General features: G+C 36.3%; 1 protein-coding gene across 1 annotated transcript in view; it reads right to left on the minus strand.

Moving 5' to 3' along the window:
* The window catches only part of LOC106876722 (insulin-like peptide receptor), a 163,372-nt gene that overhangs the window by 56,857 nt on the left and 80,578 nt on the right, over positions 1 to 25,937 (minus strand). Inside the window, exons 3-5 of the mRNA XM_052966719.1 lie at positions 25,556 to 25,667; positions 12,697 to 12,809; positions 11,562 to 12,074 (exon numbers count right to left, since the gene is read on the minus strand). Of these exons, the coding sequence (XP_052822679.1) occupies positions 11,562 to 12,074; positions 12,697 to 12,809; positions 25,556 to 25,667 (738 nt within the window). The remainder of the gene's footprint in view (positions 1 to 11,561; positions 12,075 to 12,696; positions 12,810 to 25,555; positions 25,668 to 25,937) is intronic.

The raw sequence follows: 25,937 nt of genomic DNA on the forward strand, positions 1-25,937 counted from the left end.
AAAACCGGTTTTGCTTGATATACTGATTATTCTACTTCACACACACAAGGCTTCTGCACAGTTTCTGTTTACAAACTTTCACTCACAGTGCTTTTGTCAATCCAAGGCTATGTTAGAAAACACTTTCACAAGGAGTTGAACAGTTGGTGATTGAATCTGAGAGTGGGAAACCATTTTATATTTGAAGGCACACTGAATTACAATATTTAAATGGCTTATAGTATCAAAACATAAATTTATCATAAATAAACACCATTATAAGAAAAATTCGAAAAAAAAAGAGACCGAGTAAATCCCAGAAAATCAACCTGTGTCTTAGAACTTAATGTCAGAGCTTGGGTTACTGACAAGTGGTAATTGAATAAACAGTCTGCCAAAATTGACATGCCTCTTGTAAGCTTGTGTACCTTATCTGTCAAACACAGCAACTACAATCTAATAAACCTACACTACAAACATTTCTTTAAATCAATACAAAAAAATGGAATTATAAGCAAAGATTGCCAATGAGCATTGTTATGATGTTGTTCATTTCCAATCTTCAATGAGGAAATATTACCTTGCTTGGAAACAGATGAAGGTTGATGACAGAAAGGGCATCTGGCCATAGAAAATTTGCCTCAATATATTCTGTCTAATCCATGCAAGCACAGAAAATTGGACATTAAATAATGGTGATGACGACAATGATGTAATTATGAATATGGCGCAGGAGTGGCTGTGTGGTAAATAGCTTGCTTACCAACCACATGGTTCTGGGTTCAGTTCCACTGCGTGACACCTTGGGTAAGTGTCTTCTACTATGGTCTCGGGCCAACCAAAGCCTTGTGAGTGGATTTGGTAGACGGAAACTGAAAGAAGCCCATCGTATATATGTATATATATATGTATGTGTGTGTATATGTTTGTATGTCTGTGCTTGTCCCCCCCAACATTGCTTTACAACCGATGTTGATGTGTTTACGTCCCCATAACTTAGCGGTTCGGCAAAAGAGACCGATAGAATAAGTACTAGGCTTCCAAAGAATAAGTTCTGGGGTCGATTTGCTCGAGTCGGATGACTGAAACAAGTAAAAGAGTAAAAGAGTATGTAAGAAATAAAATCCTAAACTGTCCCTTTATAAATATTGCAATGAGTATATTATGTTATCAACAGAATTATATTCTTTTTTATGCAAAACCAAAAACCTTTTTCAGAATTCTGTAGCACCCTACCACCAGCACTGTTTTAGGCGCTAAAAAAATCTCACTAATTCCACCACCTTTGTTAATTGTTATCTAGATACTGGAATGTATCTACTGAGGCATCTGAGCTGTGCATCTTCATTTAAAGACAGCATTATGCTCGTAGCAAATCTAGAAGACATGATGCATGTAGCATTTATGTTGCCCACCAGTCAAACAGGGATGTCACTATACTTTCTGTGAATACAGCATTTATACTGATTTGGTATACCAACTGCATTCCAGACAAGACCAGTTGCAAACTGTTTTTGTTGGATTTTTTCTTCTTTTTTTAAAGACCATTGCTAATAATCAGTACCTTGTTACAAATTAACTTAATATACATATTAGTATATATTCAGATCTTTTAAATCAAAAACACAATTATTAGAAATTCTGAATTTCAACAATCTTTCAGACAAAAAAGAAAAAAAATCAAGGAATAAAAAAATGTTAAGACATTTGTTACAAGCAGTTTCATTAGACTTGGGTACATTCAAGATGTCTATCTAAAAATCTAAGATGTAACACATTTATTGACACATAAGACACACTCTCACATAAAACACACCACTATTTTACAACTATATTTTGTGGAAAAAACAAATTTAGTTTCATTGTACACCAACTGAAAGAGGTTTTAACCCTTTAGTATTTAAATTACTCTGCCAAATGCAATGCATATTTATTCATGTTGCTTTGAACTAATCATGCAATTATCTTGTAGCTTCGAGATTTTGACGATGTAACTGTTTGGTTTTAAAAGGATATTATAGAGTAGGTGCAAGAGGCTGGATCTGCCCAGTCTTAACATAAAACAGGCAGAATATTTGAGTCAAATATCACCAGTTTAAATGTTAAAAAGTTTAAGTGGTTTTGTAGAGGAAAAAAAAAATCTGAATTAGTGCATGTAAATACAATGTTGTGGCAGATACTAAAATAAAATGTGAAACCATAAATTCATCACAAATAAACTCCATTATATAGGAGTACCTTATTTCAGTTTTATCTTTTGTCAGATCAATTGTAGAGCTGATCAAGTGAATTGCCCTATGTAAAAGACATTTCTAAATATGACGTTTTATGTAGTCACAATCAGCCACCAGAGTGGCACATCACTGCTATGATTTTGTTGTCATCCACTTGTTACTATCAGGCTGTGATAATTTGGCTTCCTTTTATTATTTAATAATTATTGTAGCTAATGGACTTATGCTCATCTGGCTCCCTAGTCTAAGGCATTCGGTCTCTCATCTGCAATAATAACATTAACACAGGCTAATTTCTGGATACATTTAAAAATAAAAACAGCATGTCTTACACACTAGTAAATATGGTATTTTGTTGTAGTTTTTTTCACTATAAAATAGTCTATATTTTTAAAATGTCATGTTTTTGCAAAAGGTCTGTCATTATTGTCAGCAGCACGGCCACTGTTGTGTCATCCTCCTCCTTTATGCGATATTTGAAACCAATTTCATATATGCTTGAAAACTGAAAAGCATACTCTGACTCTAGTCGGTAAAAATGGGACATTTGTTTGTATCTAGATTTTCATTATATATACACTGTCTCCCTTAGTATTGTAAGAGTCAAGTAAAAGGTTTGGTGACAGGAGGGTTCATTTGGCCATATAACACTTTCTCAAAAAGTCCCGTCAAACTCATGATAGCATGGAGGAGTAGATGTAGAATGATGATTATGATGAAGATGATGATATTTGTGGTTGTTCTGAATTTGCACAAAATTCATAGAATTATTTGGTCATTGATTCAATGATAAAAACAAAATCTTTCTACAATCTTGTTAATCGAAATTAAATGTCTACTAACACATTACTGATTTCCCACAAAAAATACCAGAAAACTTCTTAACAATATCAAAACAGAAAAATAAAATAAAACACTGTCATAGTTGGAGATTTCCTAGCAGAAAAACACCTACAAGACAAAACAAGGGAGCCCCTACTTGGCCATTGAACTTGCTAAATCTAGCAGCCAATTCTCTTTCAAACCATACCCTACCAGTTTTTAAAAAAATAGAGTCACACTGAATGGCATATTAACAGAAAAAAAAATGGTCACTAATGAAATGCCTTTGGTCAATAGGTTTACTCAATCAGGGTCAACCTTGGGTTAAACAACAATGACGGTGATCACAAAAACAACCATTCTTGCAAGAATTCAAGGAATAACTAAACATACACAGACCTGTCAGCTAAAACATAAAAATATTTTAAACCAGCAAATGGAGACAAGTAGTTCTATCATATTTAGTCTTTTAAGAGGGTATTTAGCTCTCAATAGCTTCCTTAAGCTAACAAGAAGCATGCTCTGCATAGAGCTTGTTATTAAAATAACATTTTAAAAGTTTCATGTGCTAAATAGATGGAATTTGACCTTAAATTAAATGGTCTTACTGCTGTTAAGTTTGAGCTGTTATTTAAACTGCTATAGGTCACAAATCTTTTAATTATCACTGCTGTGGAGTTTTTTTTTTCCTTTTCACAAAGTTAGAACTGAACATAATTAATAAAACTATACAGATATAGATTAACCCTTCTGTTAACATATTTCTGTTGAAATACACAATCTTTGTTTAAATTAATTTTGAAAAATAATAACAAATTTAGTAAAATAACTTTGTCAGCATTAAGCTGTTGTTTGGCACATAAACTAACATGAAATTTTGATGGATGGTTTTAGCTTTTTTTAACAGGGAAATCACATCATCGAACCAAGGGTAGTTTCAGATGGGTTGGTAACAAAAAGGGCTAAAGAAATAGCTACCGCAAAAACTTTTTTGCATGAAGTCTACACCAAATCATTCATTTTATCAAGAAAGATCAAAATCATGTGATCTGGGGATCCCAGCACTGAAGTTGATGGGTATTTATCTTCCCACTGTCAACATAAACAAACAAAGCGTGCATTCTGCATCAACAGTCTATATGAGAGTTTCTCTCATGGTATCTACTGCATTAAAGTTTGTTCTAACAGAATATCTATGTTTAAGTGGGAATATATACATATAATATAATATAATATATATAAATATATATATATATCTTTCTTTTTACTCTCTTTTACTTGTTTCAGTCATTTAACTGTGACCATGCTGGAGCACCGCCTTTAGTCGAGCAAATCAACCCCAGGACTTATTCTTTGTAAGCCTAGTACTTATTCTATTGGTCTCTTTTGCCGAACTGCTAAGTTACGGGGACGTAAACACACCAGCATCAGTTGTCAACCAATGTTGGGGGGTCAAACACAGACACACAAACATATATACATATATACGATGGGCTTCTTTCAATTTCCGTCTACCAAATCCACTCACAAGGCTTTGGTCAGCCCGAGGCTATAGTAGAAGACACTTGCCCAAGGTGCCACATAGTGGGACTGAACCCGGAACCATGTGATTCGTAAGCAAGCTACTTACCACACAGCCACTCCTATGTATATAATGAGCTTCTTTCAGCTTCTGTCTACCAAATCTACTCACAAAGGCTTTCATTGGCCTGGGGCTAGAGTAGAAGGCACTTGCCTCAAGGTGCCATACAATGTGACTGAACTCAAGACTATATGACTAGAAAGTAAATTTCTTAACTTAATGTTAATATATATATATAATAACCAAATATAACAGTGGAACTTCATATAAACTATGAAAGACACAAGCTGTTCTAGGTAGATTATCAATATTAGAAACGTAAGATATACAAATTCACTGATATCTGAGGAAATGATAGAAAATGTAATTGACAGAATTTGAGACAGATTTATAATGTATAGGTTGTTGGTAAGTAGCTTCCTGTATGTTTATTAACCACTGTTGAACCTGCACCATGGTTTGATGCTAGTGTACTCTATGTGAGTGGTGTGTATGCTACCATTTTCATACACAGAACTACCTATTCGTACTAATGCATGACTAAATATTCCAGTATTCATACCTTTATTGAGGCAGAATCAGTAACCGCATGATGCTTTGTAAAACGAAGTTAGCCCTTGGGCATGCATGCACACACACACAGATTGCATTTATAATTTTAAGAGCCAACTGTGTCACATGCCGTGTTGTGTTGATTTGTCCTTAAGGTCTAAATTAAAAGTACAGATATAGGAGGAATACTCAGTAGGCTGACATTAGAAGTTCAGTTCCATTGATTGAACAATTAGAATGTTCATGAATGAAACTGACACAGATCCTTTCTTCAATTGGATGGTTTCTAGCTACAACACATTTATTTTTGAGATTAAACACATCAAAGAATTCAATCACTAAAACAAGCTAAAACTATGAAATAAGTTGAAAGAAATACTAGATCCTTTTTTTTTTTTTTTACATATATATTTAAGCTATATAGACTTCATACTTTCCAGGAAAGAGTATAGCTAGATAGTTGTGAATATTAAGACTTTTTACTAGAGAAGAATGAACTACTAAACATGGACTAATGATTAGTGGCCTCAGTATAAGAACTAGGTGGATTTAGATACGAAGTGGTTGGTGTTAGGAAGGGCATCCAGTCGTAAAATCCATGCCAAAACAGACACAGAAGCATGGTGCAGGCTCCTGCCTGGCCAGCTACTGTCAAACCATCTAACCCATGCGAGCATGGATGGAGGACATATGATGATGAAGGGAATCTGGAGAAGGAAGGTTTGAAAACTGAAAGACAGAAAACTTGGGAGTTTGTACAAAGATAACATTCTGCAGGTCTTAGATGAGATTTGTGGCTGGGGCAAAGAATCAACCAGACGAGGGATGACATTGTAGTAGAAGAGAGCTGTTGTATTGTTGCTGGCACTCTGTCGCTTATGACGTCGAGGGTTCCAGTTGATCCGATCAACGGAACAGCCTGCTCGTGAAATTAACGTGCAAGTGGCTGAGCACTCCACAGACACGTGTACCCTTAACGTAGTTCTCGGGGATATTCAGCGTGACACAGTGTGACAAGGCTGACCCTTTGAAATACAGGTACAACAGAAACAGGAAGTAAGAGTAAGAGAAAGTTGTGGTGAAAGAGTACAGCAGGGTTCGCCACCATCCCCTGCCGGAGCCTTGTGGAGCTTTAGGTGTTTTCGCTCAATAAACACCCACAACGCCCGGTCTGAGAATCGAAACCGCGATCCTATGACCGTGAGTCCGCTGCCCTAACCACTGGGCCATTGCGCCTCCTCTAGAAGAGATCTGTAGATAGAGCCATAAAAGCTAAAAGACAGGGCAGGAAAACCAGAAGAAAAGGGGCAGCAAAGAACAATATCAAATAGCTAAAAGGGAGGCTACAGAGATATTATTAGCAAGATAAGAGTTGGAAATGAGTTCAGTGAAGAATTTAGTGGGCAAGTAAATGTCCATCAGGGCTCAGTATGCAGGATGTTTATGAAAGCTCACCAAGAAATATAAAAAGAATTTAAAACTGGCTGTCTTTAAGAACTCCTATATATTAAATGTTCTAATACCTATAGCTGGATTTGTGGAAGAGTTAGCAAAGATACTTCATGTGTGAAAACAAAATCAAGGAAACAAAGGACTCAAAGTAAACTTAGAGAAGGACTAAAATTTTAATACATAAGAAAGAAAACAGAACCCTATTGCCATGAAGTAAATGGCTGTGCTTGATATACAGAAAAGGAATAGATAAAAATTCCATGCAGTGCACCAAACATAAACCATAGGTACACAAGAAGCGCAGTGGAATCACTGTCAAGTTGACTGAGAGAAAAGACTTTGTATGTGATAGACACAAAGAAGTAGTTAGCAGTAAGAGCATCAGTGAAACAAATTCTTTCCAATACTTGGAATGCTCCACAGTAGTTGACTGTTTCTAAGAACAGGATGGAAAAAATTCAAGATTGCAACAAAGATTCTCTTTAAGTGAAGAGTAGATTGTATGATGGTGTACAAAGCGTAATGTTGCAATGTGGGGGTGGGTTAATGTCGAAAACTTTCAGTTTTAAAATTTGAGGGTAACCCTTTTTACATTAAAGATTCTGAAACTCAACCAATTACCATGTGAATAAAAACCAGACAGAATGAAGATAGTCGTGGTCTGCCTTGACAGAATTTATTTAGTAATATCAAATTGAGATAAGGCAGCAAACTGGCAGAATTTTTACCACACCAGGCAAAATGCTTAGTGGTATATTTTCTGACTTCAAATGCTGCTGGATTTGAATTTGCCTTTTGTCCTTTTGGGTTTGATAAAATAAGTACCAGTTGAATACTGAGGTTGATGTAATGGACTCAATCCTCTCCAGAAATCGCTGGCCTTATGCTAAAATTTGAAACTAATATCAAATCAATGTTATTTTAAAGCAAGTTGAAGGATAACAACAGAACAGCTACTGCTGGTGGAACTCAATACTAAGAATATAGTCAAATTTGTTATAAAATTCATGTTGGTGAGACTTTTAAGTTCCCATGGTCAACAACAATTTTAGTAAAGTTCATAAATTTGCAGTAAGTTTGTATGTCATGCAGACTGAGAATTTTGATATTTCAAGCAAAGCTCATCTTCAGAGATAGAAAATATTTTCTCTCTGATAATGTGCTTTGCTCGAAGTGCCACAATTATCATCCTCCACTATAGCACAAATATATATATATATTTATTAACTTTACCAAATAACTGACATATATTTTTGCCTTTATCATGTATTGGTACAAAAACAAAGCCAAAAACTTCTATTTCATCCTCACTTGCAAGATTTACTTTCTGAACTTAATTCCTTAGACTTAATTTTTATTTCATAAAGCAATTTCATAAAGAAATTCTCTTATTGCACCCTCTTATCACAGTTCTCTTATTTCTGGAACCATTCTTCTTTCAAATTTGTACTAAACTGAATTTTGTATATCCAAGCTCCTACAATAAAATATGTACAACTAATGCATTTGCTCATGTATAATGCAAGAAATTGAATACAAAACATTAAGGTCAAGATTAGGAGGTGCCATTATACTAGACAGAAAAGAGGGGGAGGGGAAAGAGAGAGAGAGAGAGAGGAACGGGAGGGGAGAGAGAGAGAGGAAGGGGAGGGGAGAGAGAGAGAGGATAAACTACATTACTGAGTTTTTTGCTATAAAAAGTTGGAGTTGCATTATATTCAAGTTCACATTGTACTTGAGCAAATGAAGTAGGTAGGACTTTTCAAGCTAAAATTTTATCACTTCCTTTATGTGCAAAGGAAAAAAAAAAAAGTTATGCAGATATGTATAACAAGAGAGAGCGAGTGGGGGAATGGGTGGGAGATAAGATAGCTGAGGTGTTTATGAAGATTGTGATAAGGCTGAATATCTAGTAAAAATCTAACATATACAACAAACAACCTTGTTAGCACAAAAGAAAATTGTGTTTAATAAATGGGAATAAAATCCTTCACTATATATAGGATCATAAATAGAATCACAACTGTGTTTTAGACAAACTTCTCTTCAGTAATTAATGTTTGTTTAAGAGATAGATAGTTTCTTTAATTGCATTAAAAAAAAACAAACAAACAAACAAACTAATTTGATTATTTTTATAGCAACTTGAGGGCAAGTAGACGGCTATGCAAAGCAATTCCTCATAAAACTGCAAGCACACAAAATATCATCATCACCATCATTGCGGTAGAGTCACTTTTCCATGCCAACATGCCGACTGGATGGGTTTTCTGCAAGGACGATCTATGACCAGATGCCCTTCCTGCACCCTTTTTTTTTAGCTGCTTCTTCTGTCCTGCATATTCTAAAACCACTTTTGCTTTTCTTTTCTTTCCTTTTTTTTTTTAAATCTTTTAGTCAGGACAGAAGGCAGTGTCCATGATACTGACACTTGACAGGGAGAGAGGAAGACAGACCTGGTAAGAAATGACAACCAAACTTTTTTGATGCCACACTAGATTAGATCATAGCTGACACTACACTGGATAATTTATTTTAAGTACATAATGACACATAAAATACACCATTTTGAGTGCGGCCGTTGCCATTACCGCCTGACTGGCCTTCATGTTGGTGGCACATAAAAGTACCCACTACACTCTCTGAGTGGTTGGCGTTAGGAAGGACATCCAGCTGTAGAAACTCTGCCAAATCAAATTGGAGCCTGGTGCAGCCACCTGGTCCACCAGTCCTCAGTCAAATTGTCCAACCCATGCTAGCATGGAAAGTGGACGTTAAACGACGACGATGATGATGAATGACTGAAAGACAAAACAAAGATGGTCATGGAAGGGATATTTTTGATCATAGAACAACTCAACTTGGACTGCCCTGAAACTGAACAACAATTCCTTCTCTGCTTGTTGACGACAATGTATTGGCTCCCCAAATCCTTTCCTTTTCTCCTCCTCCCTACCAGGTGGAATTTACTTGGATTTGCACCACCCTGATCTTCCATGTCACAAGCCAGTTCTTATCAGTGGCATCCAATGTCATCTGTTAATTGATCAACATGTTTCTCCAGGGTAACCAATGCAATTTCGACCATGGTGAGGTATCCAAACCAGTGCATCCCTACTTAAGCAATTTCCAACAAAGTGAACTCTTTTTTTTCTCTGTTTTCTTTGATACTTTAGGAAGTTTATTCTTTTTACTCTTTTACTTGTTTCAGTCATTTGACTGCAGCCATGGTGGAGCACCGCCTTTAGTCGAGTAAATCGACCCCGGGACTTATTCTTTGGAAGCCTAGTACTTATTCTATCGGTCTTTTTTGCCGAACCGCTAAGTTACGGGGACGTAAACACACCAGCATCAGTTGTCATGCGATGTTGGGGGAACAAACACAGATACACAAACATACATATACATATATATGACAGGCTTCTTTAATAATAATAATGATCTTTTCTGTTATAGGCACAAGACCTGAAATTTAGGTGGTTGGGTTGGTTGATTACATTGACCCCCTAGTATTCAGTTGGTACTCATTTTATTGACCCTGAAAGGATGAAAGGCAACAATGACAATCACGGAATTTGAGCTCAGGATGTCGAGTGGGATGAAATGCTGTAATACATTTTGTTTGATGTGCTAACAATTCTGCCAGTTCACCACATTAATAATAATGATAATAATAATAATGATAATAATAATAATAATAATAATATGGGTGGCAAATTAGTAGAAATTATTAAATTATTAGGCAGAAAATCATGCAGTATTTGATCTAACTCTCTCCACTCAGATTTCACTCAGATCAACTTTTGCATTTCATTTTTGTAAGGTTTGATAAAATAAAGTGGCAATCTAGGGGCTGCAGATTGGCAGAGTTGATAGAGCATCAGACAAGACGACTTGCAGCATTAGCACAGCCCTTAATGTTCAACCTTGAAATTCCATCCAGGTGCTGATGGCCTGGTCATTCACCTGACCATGGGTGCACTTCAGCCCACATACAGCACAGATAAGTGGACAATAGTATGCAGAGGTTCTTATTCAGCAATGGATTGACAGACCCATCTGATTCTTAGCCCTGGTGACCATAAATCTTAGCTTCAGTCTCTTCTTCTATTTTCGAGCAAGATCGTTGCCAGAGCCGATGGGCTGGCCCCTATGCAGATGACACGTAAAATACACCATTTCGAGCATGGCCGTTGATCGTTACCAACATCACCTCCCTGGCACGTGAAAAGACATTCGAGCGAGATCGTTGCCAGTGCCGATGGACTGGCTCCTGTGCAGGTGGCACATAAAACACACCATTTCGAGCGTGGCCGTCGCCAGTTCCGCCCTACTGGCCCTCGTGCCGGTGGCACGTAAAACACCACTACACTCTTGGAGTGGTTGGCGTTAGGAAGGGCATCCAGCAGTAGAAACTCTGCCAAATCAGATTGGAGCCTGGTGCAGCCATCTGGTTCACCAGTCCTCAGTCAAATTGTCCAACCCATGCTAGCATGGAAAGCGGACATTAAACGATGATGATGAAGATGATGATGATGAAGATGATGATGATCTATATATCAATATTTCTGTAGACAACCTCATAATGCATATATACAGTTCAGGTTTCAAGTACCAAATGGATAAAATTTTCAATTGCCTTTTTTCAATACTCCTGGGGGTTGTATTTACATTTAAAAAAAAAATTCAGCCTTTTAACTGTCTTCTTAACCAGTTGTTTGACTCAATTTCAAACCACCTAAATATTTGCCCATGTTTTTAAGCTGTTCAAGATTTCCTTCAGTAATGCAACAGCATATGTGAAGCTTTATCAAACTGTTGTGCTTGAAACAAATGTAACCATATTATTTTAGCGTTATAATTTGTAGCTGAAACTGGTTTTTAGCACATTAAGCCAACCTAATAAATCAATGAAAGAGAAAACACGAAAAATTACGAACCTATATTCTTTTGGCACTCCCTGGAATTCCAGCAATGATCACAAGTATGAGGACATTGGTCAACACATTCTCGTGGGTCCTTATTATCAGCAATGGAATGGGCCTCATTTGAACCTTCAGAAGTGATTTTAGTCCAGTCTATGGTTTCTAAGTAACAAAGGTTGGGACTTTTATTGAAACGAACAGCTCCTCGTTGAATAACAGTTAAGCTGCTCAAACCAATTTCCTCTAGATCAGGCATTTCAAATGCAACCAGAGCATAATTGTAGAAAAGCTCCTGACCCCGAATAACACTCAAGTTTGGGAAAAGGTCACGTAGAGTTTTAAGTCCATAGGCACGATACATTATTAAGTAGTCTGTGATTTCAACTAATTTGGGGAAGCGCATGTTTTGATAATCCTCAGGTTTCATGTAATCCAAAAGAATAATGCGCAAATACCCTTCTATCACAGAACAATGCTCTAATTGTTTGAAGTTCTCAATTTTGTTTTTTATCTCGATACTTGAACACACTGCAAGCAAGAAAAGAAGAAAAAAAAGAGTTAAATATCATTAAAAGTTTAAATGACAATTGTTTAAGGTTTTAATGAAAAATAATATCTGAATTGATAAATAAAGGCCAACCAAGCAACTCCATTGTTTTATCAATAAAAAAAATGTATTGTAAGAATTTACAAAGAGACCCTCTCCCCAGCTGCAATAATGGAACAATGAATGTGTGCAATGATAAACAGATAAAGACATTTATCTTTTTTAGTGTGGGCATATCATTTAGTGATAATAATGATCGGAATGAAAGCTAAAATATAGAAGGAAATATGAATTAAAAACTGTTTCTATTCAAATTATTTTATTCTACAGACACTTTAGACTTTGTTAGTTTAATTAAGAGAATTTAGTCGAATGAATGTGACATTTTTCATTACAATTCTGTTGTGTTTATCTGAATACTAAGATTCCACAGTAGTAAAGTAAAATGACAATGAAAAATTGTTGTCAAGCTGTTACAACTTGCAGTACAGATGATGTGAAAGTTAATCTAACTTCTATAATAAATTATTTTAACATAAATCAAATAAAGACATTTTAACAGCAATAGTATTATTGTAAAACCTGACTGACAAGGCAACTTACATTCACAAAAATCCATATGAGTTTTGTTTATTGCAGTTTGCAGTTCACACGATTCTTTTCTTAATAAGCAATCATTTGCATATATTTTATGGTCTGTGCCGCAAATTTGTGACCTGTTAAATAAAAGAAACAAGAGTTAATGAAAACTAAAAATATACAGTGAAATAATTACCTTTCTCCTTTCTTTATAATTTTGCCGTGAATGTCTTGTTATATTATCTTAATTAGTTAATGTTTTAATATGGCTGTCTCTCTGCTGTCCAATTAATTAGAAAGCAGATTTTCATCCCCATCAACAAAACACCAGACCTGGTGCGAAAGAGGAACTTTATGAAGTTGCTTGGCTTGCAAGAGACAGCAGCCAAATCTCTCTAAAGTTCTGGTGTGTAGTAAGAAGTTTGCCTCTCAACCACATGGGTCTGGGTTCAGTCCCACTTGAGTAATTGTCTTCTACTGCTGATCAAAGCATTGTGAATTGATTTGGTAGACAGAAACTGTAAGAAGCATGTTGTGTGTGTGTGTGTGTTTTCGTGTTTGTGTCTGCCCCTCCACAGCTTGACAACCAGTGTTGGTTTGTTTACATCTCCATAACTTAGCAGTGTGGCAAAAGAGTCCGACAGAGTAAGTATCAGACATTAAAAAATATTACTAGAGTTGATCCATTCAACTAAAACCCTTCAAAACAGTGTCCCAGTGCTGCCAAAGTCTAATGACTGAAACAAGTATAAGATAAAAATTTAATCCCCCGATACACAGAAAAAATAGAATGATTCATGAATTGAACAGCTTTGATCATACAATTCCTCAATAAGGGCTGATCTAGGGTCTTAACAACAGCAACAACAACACAGAAGCTTTCAGTAAGGAATAGAAATTCAAGTCAGATTTGAAGAACATCAAAAAAATTTAACCTAAGAAAAACAAAACCCCTTTCTTATTTCCATGAAACAAAACTCTGACTTTCAGAATGAATTACATGATACATCAACAGGCATGATGGCTGTATGATAAAAAATTTACTTCCCAACTACATGGTTCTGAGTTCAGTGCTACTGAGTGGCACTGCGCAAGCATCTTCCACTATAGCCTTGGGCCAACCAAAGCCTTGTGAATGGGTTTGATAGATAGAAATTGAAAGAAGCCTCTGTGTGTGTGTGTGTGTGCGCGCGCGTGCATGTGTGTGTGTATAGACATATTTATATATTGAGGGTAATAAAGGGAATATTAATTCAATTAACATCAATTTAAAACCAAGTAGCCTAGCATATAAAAAAATCTGAAAATTCAAAAAAATTGTATTACATGTGTATATATTCTTATATGCATATCTTTTTTATTTCTGTATGTGCATGTCTTAGTATCTGTGTTACCCATCCTGCTGCTTGACAACTGATGTTGGTATGTTTACATCCCCATAACTTAGAAGTTCAGCAAAAGAAACCAATACAATAAGTACCAGGCTATAAAAAACATATAAGTACTAGCATCGATTCATTCAACTAAAAAATCCTTCAAAGCAGTGCCCCAGCATGGCCACAGTCTAATGACTGAGATAAGTGAAAGATAAATGATAAAAGTTCTTCAGTGATCTCAATAAGAGATATATATATAAACATAAGTAATAACTGCTTCTACTTTGAAAATAATTAAAAGATGTTCTAGTTCAGGGATGGGGAAATTTCTGCCCACATGTGCAATTGCGCCTGCGAGCCCATTTTATTAAACCCGCAGGATAGTATACTTATATGTACTAAACATGTTGTTGTGGAGACGCAATGGCCCAGTGGTTAGGGCAGCAGACTTGCAGTCATAAGATCATGGTTTCGATTCCCAGACCGGGCGTTGTGAGTGTTTATTGAGCAAAAACACCTAAAGCTCCACAAGGCTCTGGCAGGGGATGGTGGCGAACCCTGCTGTACTCTTTCACCACGACTTTCTTTCATTCTTTCTTCCTGTTTTTGTTGTGCCTGTAATTCAAAGGGTCAGCCTTGTCACACTGTGTCACGCTGAATATCCCCGAGAACTACGTTAAGGGTACACATGTCTGTGGAGTTCTCAGCCACTTGCACGTTAATTTCACAAGCAGGCTGTTCCGTTGATCGGATCAACTGGAACCCTTGACGTCGTAAGCGGCGGAGTGCCAACAACATGTACTAAATATAGTAAATTTTTCAATTATAAAATTTATACAATATTTGTATGCCTATTTGTGACATAGGTCGCATTTCCACTACAACTTAAAACAGTTAGACTCGAAGAGAAAATCGTCTGGTAATTGCCATTTGATTGGAAATTTTGTTTTCACTATAAAACACATATTGCTAGGTTTGTACCACTCCCTTGAGATCCAACTACACTCTAGCTGAAAAATATAGAATACTTCATAAGTGATATAAACATCCTAAATTCAGTAGTGGTGTTAATGAAGATGTTACATGTTAATTTAATGTCTTAAGCTTATTATTAATATATATCAAATTATACATAGATATATACAAGATTTACACAGATATAAGAGTTAGAACTTGTGATCTGCCCGTGAACCCTTTTCTTTGGAAATTTTTGCTCATTGCACTAAAAAGTTTCCCCACCCCTGCTCTAGTTAAACTCTGGAAATATAGGGGTAGATAAAACACCTTGGGGTATTTAGTTACAGCTTTTCGCATTCTTATTTCAAATCCCACCAAGACCAATTATGTATTTCTTTTGTTTCAGAGTCAACAAAATAAGAAAGAACCAGTTATGAATAACTGAATCAATTTTAATTATACTCCTTGCCCCTAGTTACCCGTAATTATTTAATTATTACTAAATTAATTACAGCACAAATTTTAAACTCCATCAGCAGAACATCACAAGTCAATGAGAGAGAGGGAGAAAGAGGGAGGTGGGTGAAGATAAGAGAGTAAGCTTCTACAAGGTTGCTGAGCCCACTAGAAATAGCAGCCAAATCTCCCTAAAATCCTATCTTATTTATCTTTTACTTGTTTCAGTCACAGGACAGCAGCCACGCTGGGGCACTGCACTGAAGGGTTCTAAGTAAACAGTACTTTTTCTTTTTTTTAAAGTGAGGTACTTATTCTATCAGTCCCTTTTCCTGAACTGCTAAGTTACGGGGACATATACACACACACACGCACACAACAGGCTTCTTTCAGTTTCCCTTTGACAGATTCATTAACAACACATTAGTCAGCACAAAGCTGTAGCAGAAGATACCTGCCGAAGGTGCTGTGTAGTGGGATTGAACCCCAAACCATATGGTTGCAAAGCAAGCTTCTTAACCACACAATCATGCCTGTGCTTGTGTCTTTTTTTATTTTTTTATTTTTTATATAAACAAGGTTACACAGGACTTGTACATGTGTTAGAATTCAATATATAAGCTCCAAATACTACTTTAGAAAGCGTCTCAAAGAATAAAACCCTTCTTTCGATTATTTGTCTCCTGACTATATTTCAAACATAAAAAAGGGGGTGGAGGCCGGTCTTTTTATAGTTGCATAATGTGGCAGACAAGCATGTGTTATTTATAATCTCTTTTATGGCGTTGTGTGACCTTGAGAGTGAGTCAGAGTAAACAGGCTGAGAAAAAGATTAATTAAGAAATGCATTCATTAATATATGTGATAAGAATGGAAGATGCAGACTAAATTCAATATGTGTCTTGACTGATGACAAACAATTTATAAAGTCTGGCCTAAGGTTTAGGTTCTAGAACAAGAGATAAAAATTAATCGAAATCATGATAGCATACATTTCCCAAAGTGGCCAATTGCTAGAGAGGTAAAAACCTGAAAAACTGTTATTAATGCATTAAGAGGTTGCCCCACAAGTTATCCAATAATCCTGAATTTTCTTCTCTCCCAGATCATAAATAATGGTCTCATATGTTTACACAAGACCAGCAATTCTAGGGGAGGAGGTAAGTCGATTACATCAACCCCAGTGCTCAACTGGTACTTTGCTAATGATTCTGCCAGCTTGTCGCCTTCCACAGATCATAAATAATGTTTCGTGTCCAGAGCTACACTCTATATAGTATTTCTAACAACAGCTGTCTCTGACTACCATATAAACACTTCAAAGGTTCTTGAGTTTCTTTTGAAACTTTCAAACACAATCTTTACCAATACATCTACATACCTGCCTTTATCAGATCACTTGATTCCCTTTCTAACCAAAGCATCTATCTTATACCTTCATCTCCTGAATGTCTCTGTACATCAATCAGCCCTTGTGGTCAGATCTAGCCAGTTCTATACAACAACTACTTCTAGCCACATATGTACCCCACCTCTGACTCATCCAAAATAGCAGGTGACCAATTCCACTCTCATTGGTATTTATTTTCGGCATCATTTCTCACATAACCACAGACTATAAAGTGGTGCATCTGCAGCTGTTCTGAAGCAGGTGAAGAACATTGTTCCACCACCTATAAGAAATCACCTGCCATCACCATTGAATGTTGTTTACCCATTACCAACCACAATGTCAGACAAACATTCAATTTAGCAAAAGATGTATTCAATCACAGCATGGCCTGCAAATTCTTGTCTCCCAAATTGCAGCTAGGCATTCTGGTCTCTTACTAATCATTTGTACAAACCTTTTCAAAATCTTCCCAACTGCCTTTCCACAACTAAGATGACACTGTAAGTGGCAATCCTGCAAATTAATGTGACCACATTTACTGCCCAATTTGTCTTAAGCTCCACACTGTACAACATGCACAACAAAATTCATTTAACCCTTTCGTTACTAACCCGGCTGAAACCGGCTCTGGCTCTGTAGTACAAATGTCTTGTTTTCTTAAGTTTTGAATTAAAATCTTCCACCAAACCTTAGTCACAATTTATGTTCCTAACACTAGCTTAATGATAACTAAGTTATTTTACTAAATTCTTTCTTATATTCAAAATTAATTGAAAGAACCACAGACCATCTCAAAATAAATACAGTAACAAAAGGGTCAACATTCAATTTCCCCCATTTACACACAGCCAGCATGAAAGAGAATCTCTATGCAGTTACTCATTCAACCTTGAACAAAAGAAAAAACTAAGTGAAGTCTCCTGTCAAATCACACATTATTGCCTTAAATAAGAAAACACACCTATTGTAATCCTAAATACATCTGCTAAAAAGATGAGGTAGTTACAGCTTGAATGACTTTGATCATAAGCTAGCTTGATTAAGGTTGACCTAAGACGAAAAGATAAGAATACCAAGATATCCAATGTCTTTGCTCTGCTAACCATAAGCTTATTCCTCTTACTTCCAATATCTCAAGGCTAATGGAGACAACCTCAAACAAATCTCTTCACATGCTGAAGACCTAGTCTCTCCTATGTTACATAACATTGGTCTCTTATCCATGGGAACATGGTGGAAAGCAATGTTGTCTCAGCATTAACAAAGCCTTTGTCTACCATGAACCTTCAAGTTCTTTATCTGTCTGTCATCTCTTCATTTTCAAATGTTTCTGGCCAGCTGTACTGTTCCAGTATGTGCAGATAGGGCACTCACAAACCAACACACTATCAACTCTGGAATACTCCATGGTTTGGTAATATCCCCCAAAGCATCTCTTTATATACCACGTCACTGTGAATTTCCCTCTTTCTTAACCTTCCAACACGCAAGCACGTACTGCCTTTAATGAACCAAGAACACAAAATCATTCTCCACTGAAAACATGACAATTTAATTTCTTTTAACAAGTGGCTGTGTGGTAAGTAGCTTGCTTACCAATCACATGGTTCCGGGTTCAGTCCCACTGCGTGGCACCTTGGGCAAGTGTCTTCTACTATAGCCTCAGGCCGATCAAAGCCTTGTGAGTGGATTTGGTAGACAGAAACTGAAAGAAGCCCATCGTACATATATATATATATATATATATGTCTGTATGTATGTGTGTGTACGTGTTCGTGTGTCTGTGTTTGTCCCCCCAACATCACTTGACAACCGATGCTGGTGTGTTTACGTCCCTGTAACTTAGCAGTTCGGCATAAGGGACCAATAGAATAAGTACTAGGCTCACAAAGAACAAGCTCTTGGGGTCGATTTGCTCGACTAAAGGCGGTGCTCCAGCATGGCCACAGTCAAAATGACTGAAACGAGTAAAAGAGTAAACCATTCCGACCTATCAATTCATACAATTAAATTTTGAGACTTGCAACAATTACAAGGCCATACAATCCTTAGTTCTTTTAAGTGTCCCAACTCTTTTTAATGTGTTTTGCTGGGACCATACTCTTCACTTAACAATTTATCTAATTCTATTTTCCCCAGAACCACATCTTTCTGAAGTTTTCTCATTGCCCAGTTTTGTGGGTAGTTTCATTGATGTAGTATTGTTCAGTATTAACTGCTTAATTTGAACTTCTGTGGGTTAGCACCTACAGAGTGAGTATCAAACCAGAAAAGTTCAAGCTGAAGAGTTTATCACAGTACCAATCTCACCTGTCCCAGACACTGTATCTTTCATTTCGACATGTGAACTAGTGAAAAACTTGTGCTAAATAATAAATAAGAAGTCAACAAGACAACCTGAAATTGTTTCATATTTTGTAAGTTGGCATAACAAAATATCAACACATTTTGGATAAATTAAATTCAAAATAAGACTCTGAACAAGAGACATACCAACATTATCTATTTCAAAAGGAATGCTAATGGTTCTAAAGTAGAAACAGGAGGAAAAAAGGAAGCCAGTTAGAGTGGTTATAAACTCGTAAGGTAACCTTGAAAACAATTGATAATTTATTACAACAATAGGAAGTAATACAGTAAATTCACAACCCTTGAAAGAAGGAAATGGTTCTCAAGCATATGAATGAGATCAAGCTGCACCTATACATAATTATATTAACAGGAAATAATGGATTCATATTCAAAATTAATAGTGTTAAAAGTGAAAGGAAATTTAGTCAGAATAGTAAATTCTTTGTATGTGAAGCTGTCCTACATAGTATTACTAACATACATTTTGCCTCATTATTTTTTAAAAGCTACATATGGAAGAACACAAAACAATTATTTCAGATGTATTTTATATTCTAATTCTAATTGTATCAGAAAGAGATTTTTTATGAGATTCTAAACTAAGAGATAATACTTTGTGTTAACAACAGTATGAATAAGGTGCAGCAAAAGAATGAGATACAAAGAATTTATTACAAACTGAATGTTAATTTGACAGTGAGAAGAATTAGAGGCATGCGAAGCAGGTAATTAAATACAAAATATCCCAATGACATGTAATCATGTGGGATTGATTTCAGTCCAAATTCATGATGAAAATAAGCTGGATACAACAAATGGCTAGTGGTGACCCACCTGTGTTTCAAATTTCACCCTGGATCCAAACAATCTTGACAGTTCTCACCAACTATTCCTCTACACTTAATGTTCTCCATTTGGTCTTTGCTAAGAATTTTTTGTAGTTATTCTAATTATTATTATTAAGGCAGTGGTGAGCTGGCAAAATCATTAACATGCTGGATAAAATGCTTAGTGGCGTTTTGTTTGTCTTTACATTCTGAGTTCAAATTCTGCCAAGATTGACTTTACCTTTCGTCCTTATGGGATCAATAAAATAAGTACCAGTTGAGTACAAGAGGGGGGGGGGGTTGATGTACTTGACTTATCTCCTCCCCAAAAATGATTGGCTTTGTACCAAAATTTGAAACCATTATTATTATTATTATTTTAAAAGGATTGGTGTAACTCTTCATAAAGATAAATAGACAATATGAAGGGCATCAGACAGATTTAGTCTGACCATGCAATCATAGAAAATCATCATTGTCATCAAAATTTAATGTCTATTTCCATGTTGGCATGGGTTAGATGGCTTGATAGTAACTGGCAAGGCCATAGGCCACACCAGGTACCCATAGTTTGTTTTGGCTTGGTTTCAACAGCTGGATGCCCTTCCTAATGCCACCCACTTTACAAAGTGTACTGGGTGCTTTTTACATGGCACCAACACCAATGCTTTTTATGTGGCACCCACACTAATGCATTTCACATGGCACCTTGGTTTTAGGACCTCGGTTCTGTTGTGGTAGGCAGGTCTTCTCAAGTGCAACAAAGCGCTGATGAAGATATATATGGTGGCTGTTCCTCAGTAATGTTGAAGGAGATAAGACTATCTTGGGAGATTTTACTTTTGCCTGTAGTATGTCTAGAATGAGGTTTCTAAGTTGCATTTAGATGATGTCTGTGGGAATTCTTATCAAGGTTTAAAGGAGACCATCTTCAAGCAATAGCATGAGATGACTGGGTGCAACTGTTTGGACAGTGAAGCTGATTTGATGACAGTACTTTTTGGCACTGGAGGCAAACACACACATGCATGCAGAAATATACATATATGAGAGAGAGAGAGAAGATTAAAACATATGATGTCAAATCAGTCAGTGTTGAAACAGCAGTGACAGATAGATGGTGTCAAAACAGCTGTGCCAAAATGTCTCATACCTTTCCAATAGACCATATAACTCTTTCTCTCTATCAGGATTCATTGTCCATTATTTTCACAACCACATAGTATTCACATCTCTAACATTACTATACAGCATTATATTTCATGAGATGTTTCATTATAAGATAGTTTCTCTCCTTCTCCTACACCATATTATTAAGCTAAATTCCCAAAATATAAATTCCATAGCATTTAATAATGATAAACGATGCCAAAGCCGATAGCAGAGTTTGGCAGTCTTCTGGCTCACCAGCTCCTGTCAAACCATCCAACCCATGCCAGTATAAGAAGCAGATATTAAATGATGATGATGATTGCTTATTGACTGAAGATACAACATTGCTAATTGAAATTGTCTACATTTTAAAGTTTATGTGCAGCGCCACGTAAAAGTGCCAGTGTGGTGTCATGTAAAAGCACCTGTGTGACACTATGTAAAAGCACCATGCACACTCTGTAAAGTGGTCGGCGTAAGAAAAGGCATCCAGTTGTAGAAGCCATGCCAGATCAGGCAGGAGTCTGGTGCAGCCCCAACCCTAGCTTGCCAGCTCTGGTCACACCATATAACCTATGACAACATGGATAACGGACGTTAAATAATGATGATGAAATTTATTTCCAGTATAGCATGGGTTTTCATATATTATGCAAAAGAAAAGTAATTAGAAACTAATTGAAAATATTGTGGGCATGTTACTTGTACATGTGATGGGTGGAAAGCATTTCTACAAGGGGTGGAGAGAAAATGAATGAGGTAAATGTGAAGAAGTCAAAAAAAATGTTTGTGAAGAATAGACTTCACAGTGATTTACAAAGGGCTTGTAAGGAGGATAAACAGCATACAACATGGCTGCTCTGCAGTTTTGCCCTCTGCAAGTCAGTCAGTATGACAAAATAGTTGATGTGACAATAGTTCCTTGGTTAACATGATAAAGGTTAGTGAAATAATGGTAACAGAGAGGGAGAAGTAGGGGGGGGGCATTGAATAACACTTTAGGAGTTGTTAGAAACAGCCATAGGCAGATGATATTGTAACTTGACTGTTCTTTTAGTCTTATTGGTTTCAGGCACTGGGGTGTGGCCATGCTAGAGTAATGCTTTCTCGGATAGAGTTGATTATGCCAAGACCAGTACTTATTTCCTTGACAATAGAAGGGTGTAAGACAAAGTCTACCAGGGTGGGGGTTGATACAATCAAAGGACATAAGAAAGAAAAAAAAACATACAGAAGGTGTACTGTTGGATTCTCAATGGATTCTACCATATACTTGTTAATAAGGAATTTATAAATTAAATAAAGAAAAATTTCTATCTTCAGTTAAAATATATGGTAAAAGTTTACTCAATATAAGATATCAGCGTCAGTAAAATAGCCAACGCCCCAATGACGTCACTCAGTAGTTTATACATCACACAAGCTAGTCATGGTTGGTGCATATTGTGAATGGTGATCACCGATACTTTGCTGTTAAAATAATTGCCTTTATTTCAGATAAGCAACCTACTAAACACAGCCTTGATTATCAACAGCTCACCATTGTATAGTAGAATGGTTGGTGAAGGAATGGAGGCAATAAAGCTGTTGTTGATAAACATGTAATTCATCACAAAGTTAGAAAATGTACTAAAATGTTAAATAGAAATTCTGAGGTCGACTGAGGCAAAGAGTCTTATATGTCAGAGATGTTGGTTAGCCCCGCCCTGGTCGGCCCTGATGGGAGAGACTTGTGATCAAAGACATTTGAGGCATGATTATTCAATCGTATTTTAAGGAATCGTGTAACACACTGAACCACATTATCCAATGTGCCCTTTAAAGGTGGTGTGGTGTGATTTGAGGGAGAATAGACTGCTATTTCTAGCAGGTCACGCAACCACACAACGGCTCTCTTGTAGGCACATGATAAGTGTTAGAGTGTGGATGGGAAAGGGTGCATAATGTTTGGTATTAAGAATAAATTGTCCGCCAATTGCATGAGAGATTTTAATAAGAATAGAATGATGGATAGATCACCAAAATGTGATGTCTGACAGAGAACTTAAGTCCAGCGATGCAGAAATTTATAATTTTGACAGTCAACACTCTTCAAGGTAATAACTTAATGATTTTACATTTGTGAAGCAAATATGCTGTCTGCCACAAAAAATAGTTGTGTATGAGTGAATAAAATATTTTAAAATCGTAACTTATATGGAAAGAATTATATTTTGTATTGCTATGTTTATGGTGATGGCAGAGTAGAACTTGAGCCTCTAATCACCTTGGCCAGTTTTGATAAACTTTTTAGCATTCAAATTATTCTGTTTAAATGTAATACTTATTTATTCACATTGTTTTAAATTAATTATACATTATCTTATATCATCAAGATTTTGATGATGAGATTGCTTATTTTTAGAATGATGTTGTAGGGTACATGCAAGAGACCAGACATAAAACAGAGAGAAATATTTGGCTCAGATATGGGAGTTCAAGTGCTAAAGGGTTAAGCTGGCTAGTTCACGATAGACAGCCAATCTCATGTACATTTAGCCTCTTAAATATCATTATCATCATCGTTTAACGTTCGCTTTCCATGCTAGCATGGGTTGGATGATTTGACTGAGGACTGGCGAACCAGATGGCTGCATCAGGCTCCAATCTGATCTGGCAGAGTTTCTACAGCTGGATGCCCTTCCTAACGCCAACCACTCCGAGAGTGTAGTGGGTGCTTTTACGTGCCACCGGCACGAGGGCCAGTCTGATGGTACTGGCAACGGCCACGCTCAAATGGTGTTTCTTACGTGCCACCTGCACAGGGGTCAGTCCAGCGGCACTGGCAATGACCTCGCTCAAATGTTTTGTTCACGTGCCAGTAAGCCGACACTGGTAACGATCACACTCAAATGGTGCTTTTTCATACCATCGGCATGGAAGCATATATATATATATATATATATATATATATATTTTAATTATTTACTCAGAAGGAAAGGCACTACCTATGGCCCTTTTCAGATCCTCTAACAATAATGAGAGGAAGTTATCTTCAAACTAGAGCCCTAGCCAATGTGCTTGAAACTGAAAGTATTCCATTAAAAGTATTAATAGTCTAAATAATGGTTTCCATACAGGTAACAGATTTAATCTGTCAAACTTAATGTTTATTTATTTATATTGTTTTGAATTAATTACGCATTATCTTGTCGCTTAGAGATTTTGATGATGTGATTGTTTAGTTTCACAATGACGTTGTACGATGGAGGCGAGAGGTCTGTTTCAAAATCAAACATGTTAAATATTTTGGCCATATATGTCTGGTTTGAATGCTAAAGGGTTAAAGAGGCCACTCAAAAACAAAAAAAAAAGGAACAGACCCTTTAGACAGGTTTCCACACAATACTTGCCTACTAATTTCCACACTTAAGGCTTTGGACAACGAAAGGTTAAGGGAAAAAATATTTTCCCAAGGTGGAATGCAGTGATATCAAACCCAAAACTGTATAAATGCAAAGTAAACTTCTCAACTCAGAAATTCAACAATGGCTGTTATAGGTGGTGACTTAATCTATTGATCAGTTGAACACCTCCACTTCGTCTTTAGGTAATGTTAGGTGAGTCCAGTCTGTTGCAAGCATTTGGGCCAAGTCACCAGTTTAAAGATACCACCTGCCTTCTGGTTTCAGGGTCTTGGTAAAGGGACATGGGCATTGCTTTGCTGCCTGAAAAATCGTTCATCATCACCATTTTAACATCCACTTTCCCATGGTAGCATGGGTTGGACAAAGTTCATGGAAGCAGATTTTATACGACCAGATGCCCTTCCTGTCACCAAACCCTCACTTGCTTCTAGGCACAGAAATATTTCCCCAGGGTTGGATATGTTTTTGCAGACCAGTGGGAATGAAGATGCTGTTTCTATAACAAGGACATACACATATGATAGGTTTCTGTTAGTTTTCACCACCCAAATCTACTCACAAAGCTTTAGTTGGCCCAGGCCTATGCAGAGGGACTGAACCCCAAACCATAAGATCAAGAAGTAAACTTCTCAACCACACAGTGTCACTTGTGCATATTAGTGTGTGTGTGCACACACGTATTAGGTAAAAATGACAATTAAGAATGCTTTTGAATGTTCAAAGCTAGAAGAAAGCTTGAGTGTTGCTTTAAATACAAATAATGAGTGAGTGAGAGAGTAGATAACTGTGAGAAAGATTTACAAAAAATATCAATTTCAAACGCAGTAATATACTAAATGAAATAAAGGAAAAATATAGTCGTAATTGTTATCAAGAAATTCACTCAAAAAGAGCATAATTTAAATTTACTTGCTATCATACATTGTCAAGGAGTTAGTTAAACTATAACATTATTCTACGTACGTAGGTTCATTACTGCAGTCATGTGAACATGTACATCGCTTATCTCCATTTTCAAATTCTTTGCAGACACCATCAAAGAGGCAAGATGTTGCAGTGCATAAAATATCTGGACCTGGAGAAATGATAAGAAAAATACAGATATAAGAATGAACATTAAAGAAAGAAGGAAAAAAAAAAAACACCCTGATTTTTTAAAAATTAAAACAAAATTTGAATAAGAATCAATAATATCTGGAAGACAACTGGTAAAAATTAGCTGGAAAAAAGATATTTAAATCAGATTAAGACCGGTATTTTTCTTTTCTATTTCTTTTAAAGATAAAATTTTTAAACATCGTAAAGGAAATGAAAAGAAAGACTGTAAAAAAAAAAAAAAAAAAAA

This window comes from Octopus bimaculoides, chromosome 3 (genome assembly GCF_001194135.2).
Source record: "Octopus bimaculoides isolate UCB-OBI-ISO-001 chromosome 3, ASM119413v2, whole genome shotgun sequence".
Classification (NCBI taxonomy): domain Eukaryota; kingdom Metazoa; phylum Mollusca; class Cephalopoda; order Octopoda; family Octopodidae; genus Octopus; species Octopus bimaculoides.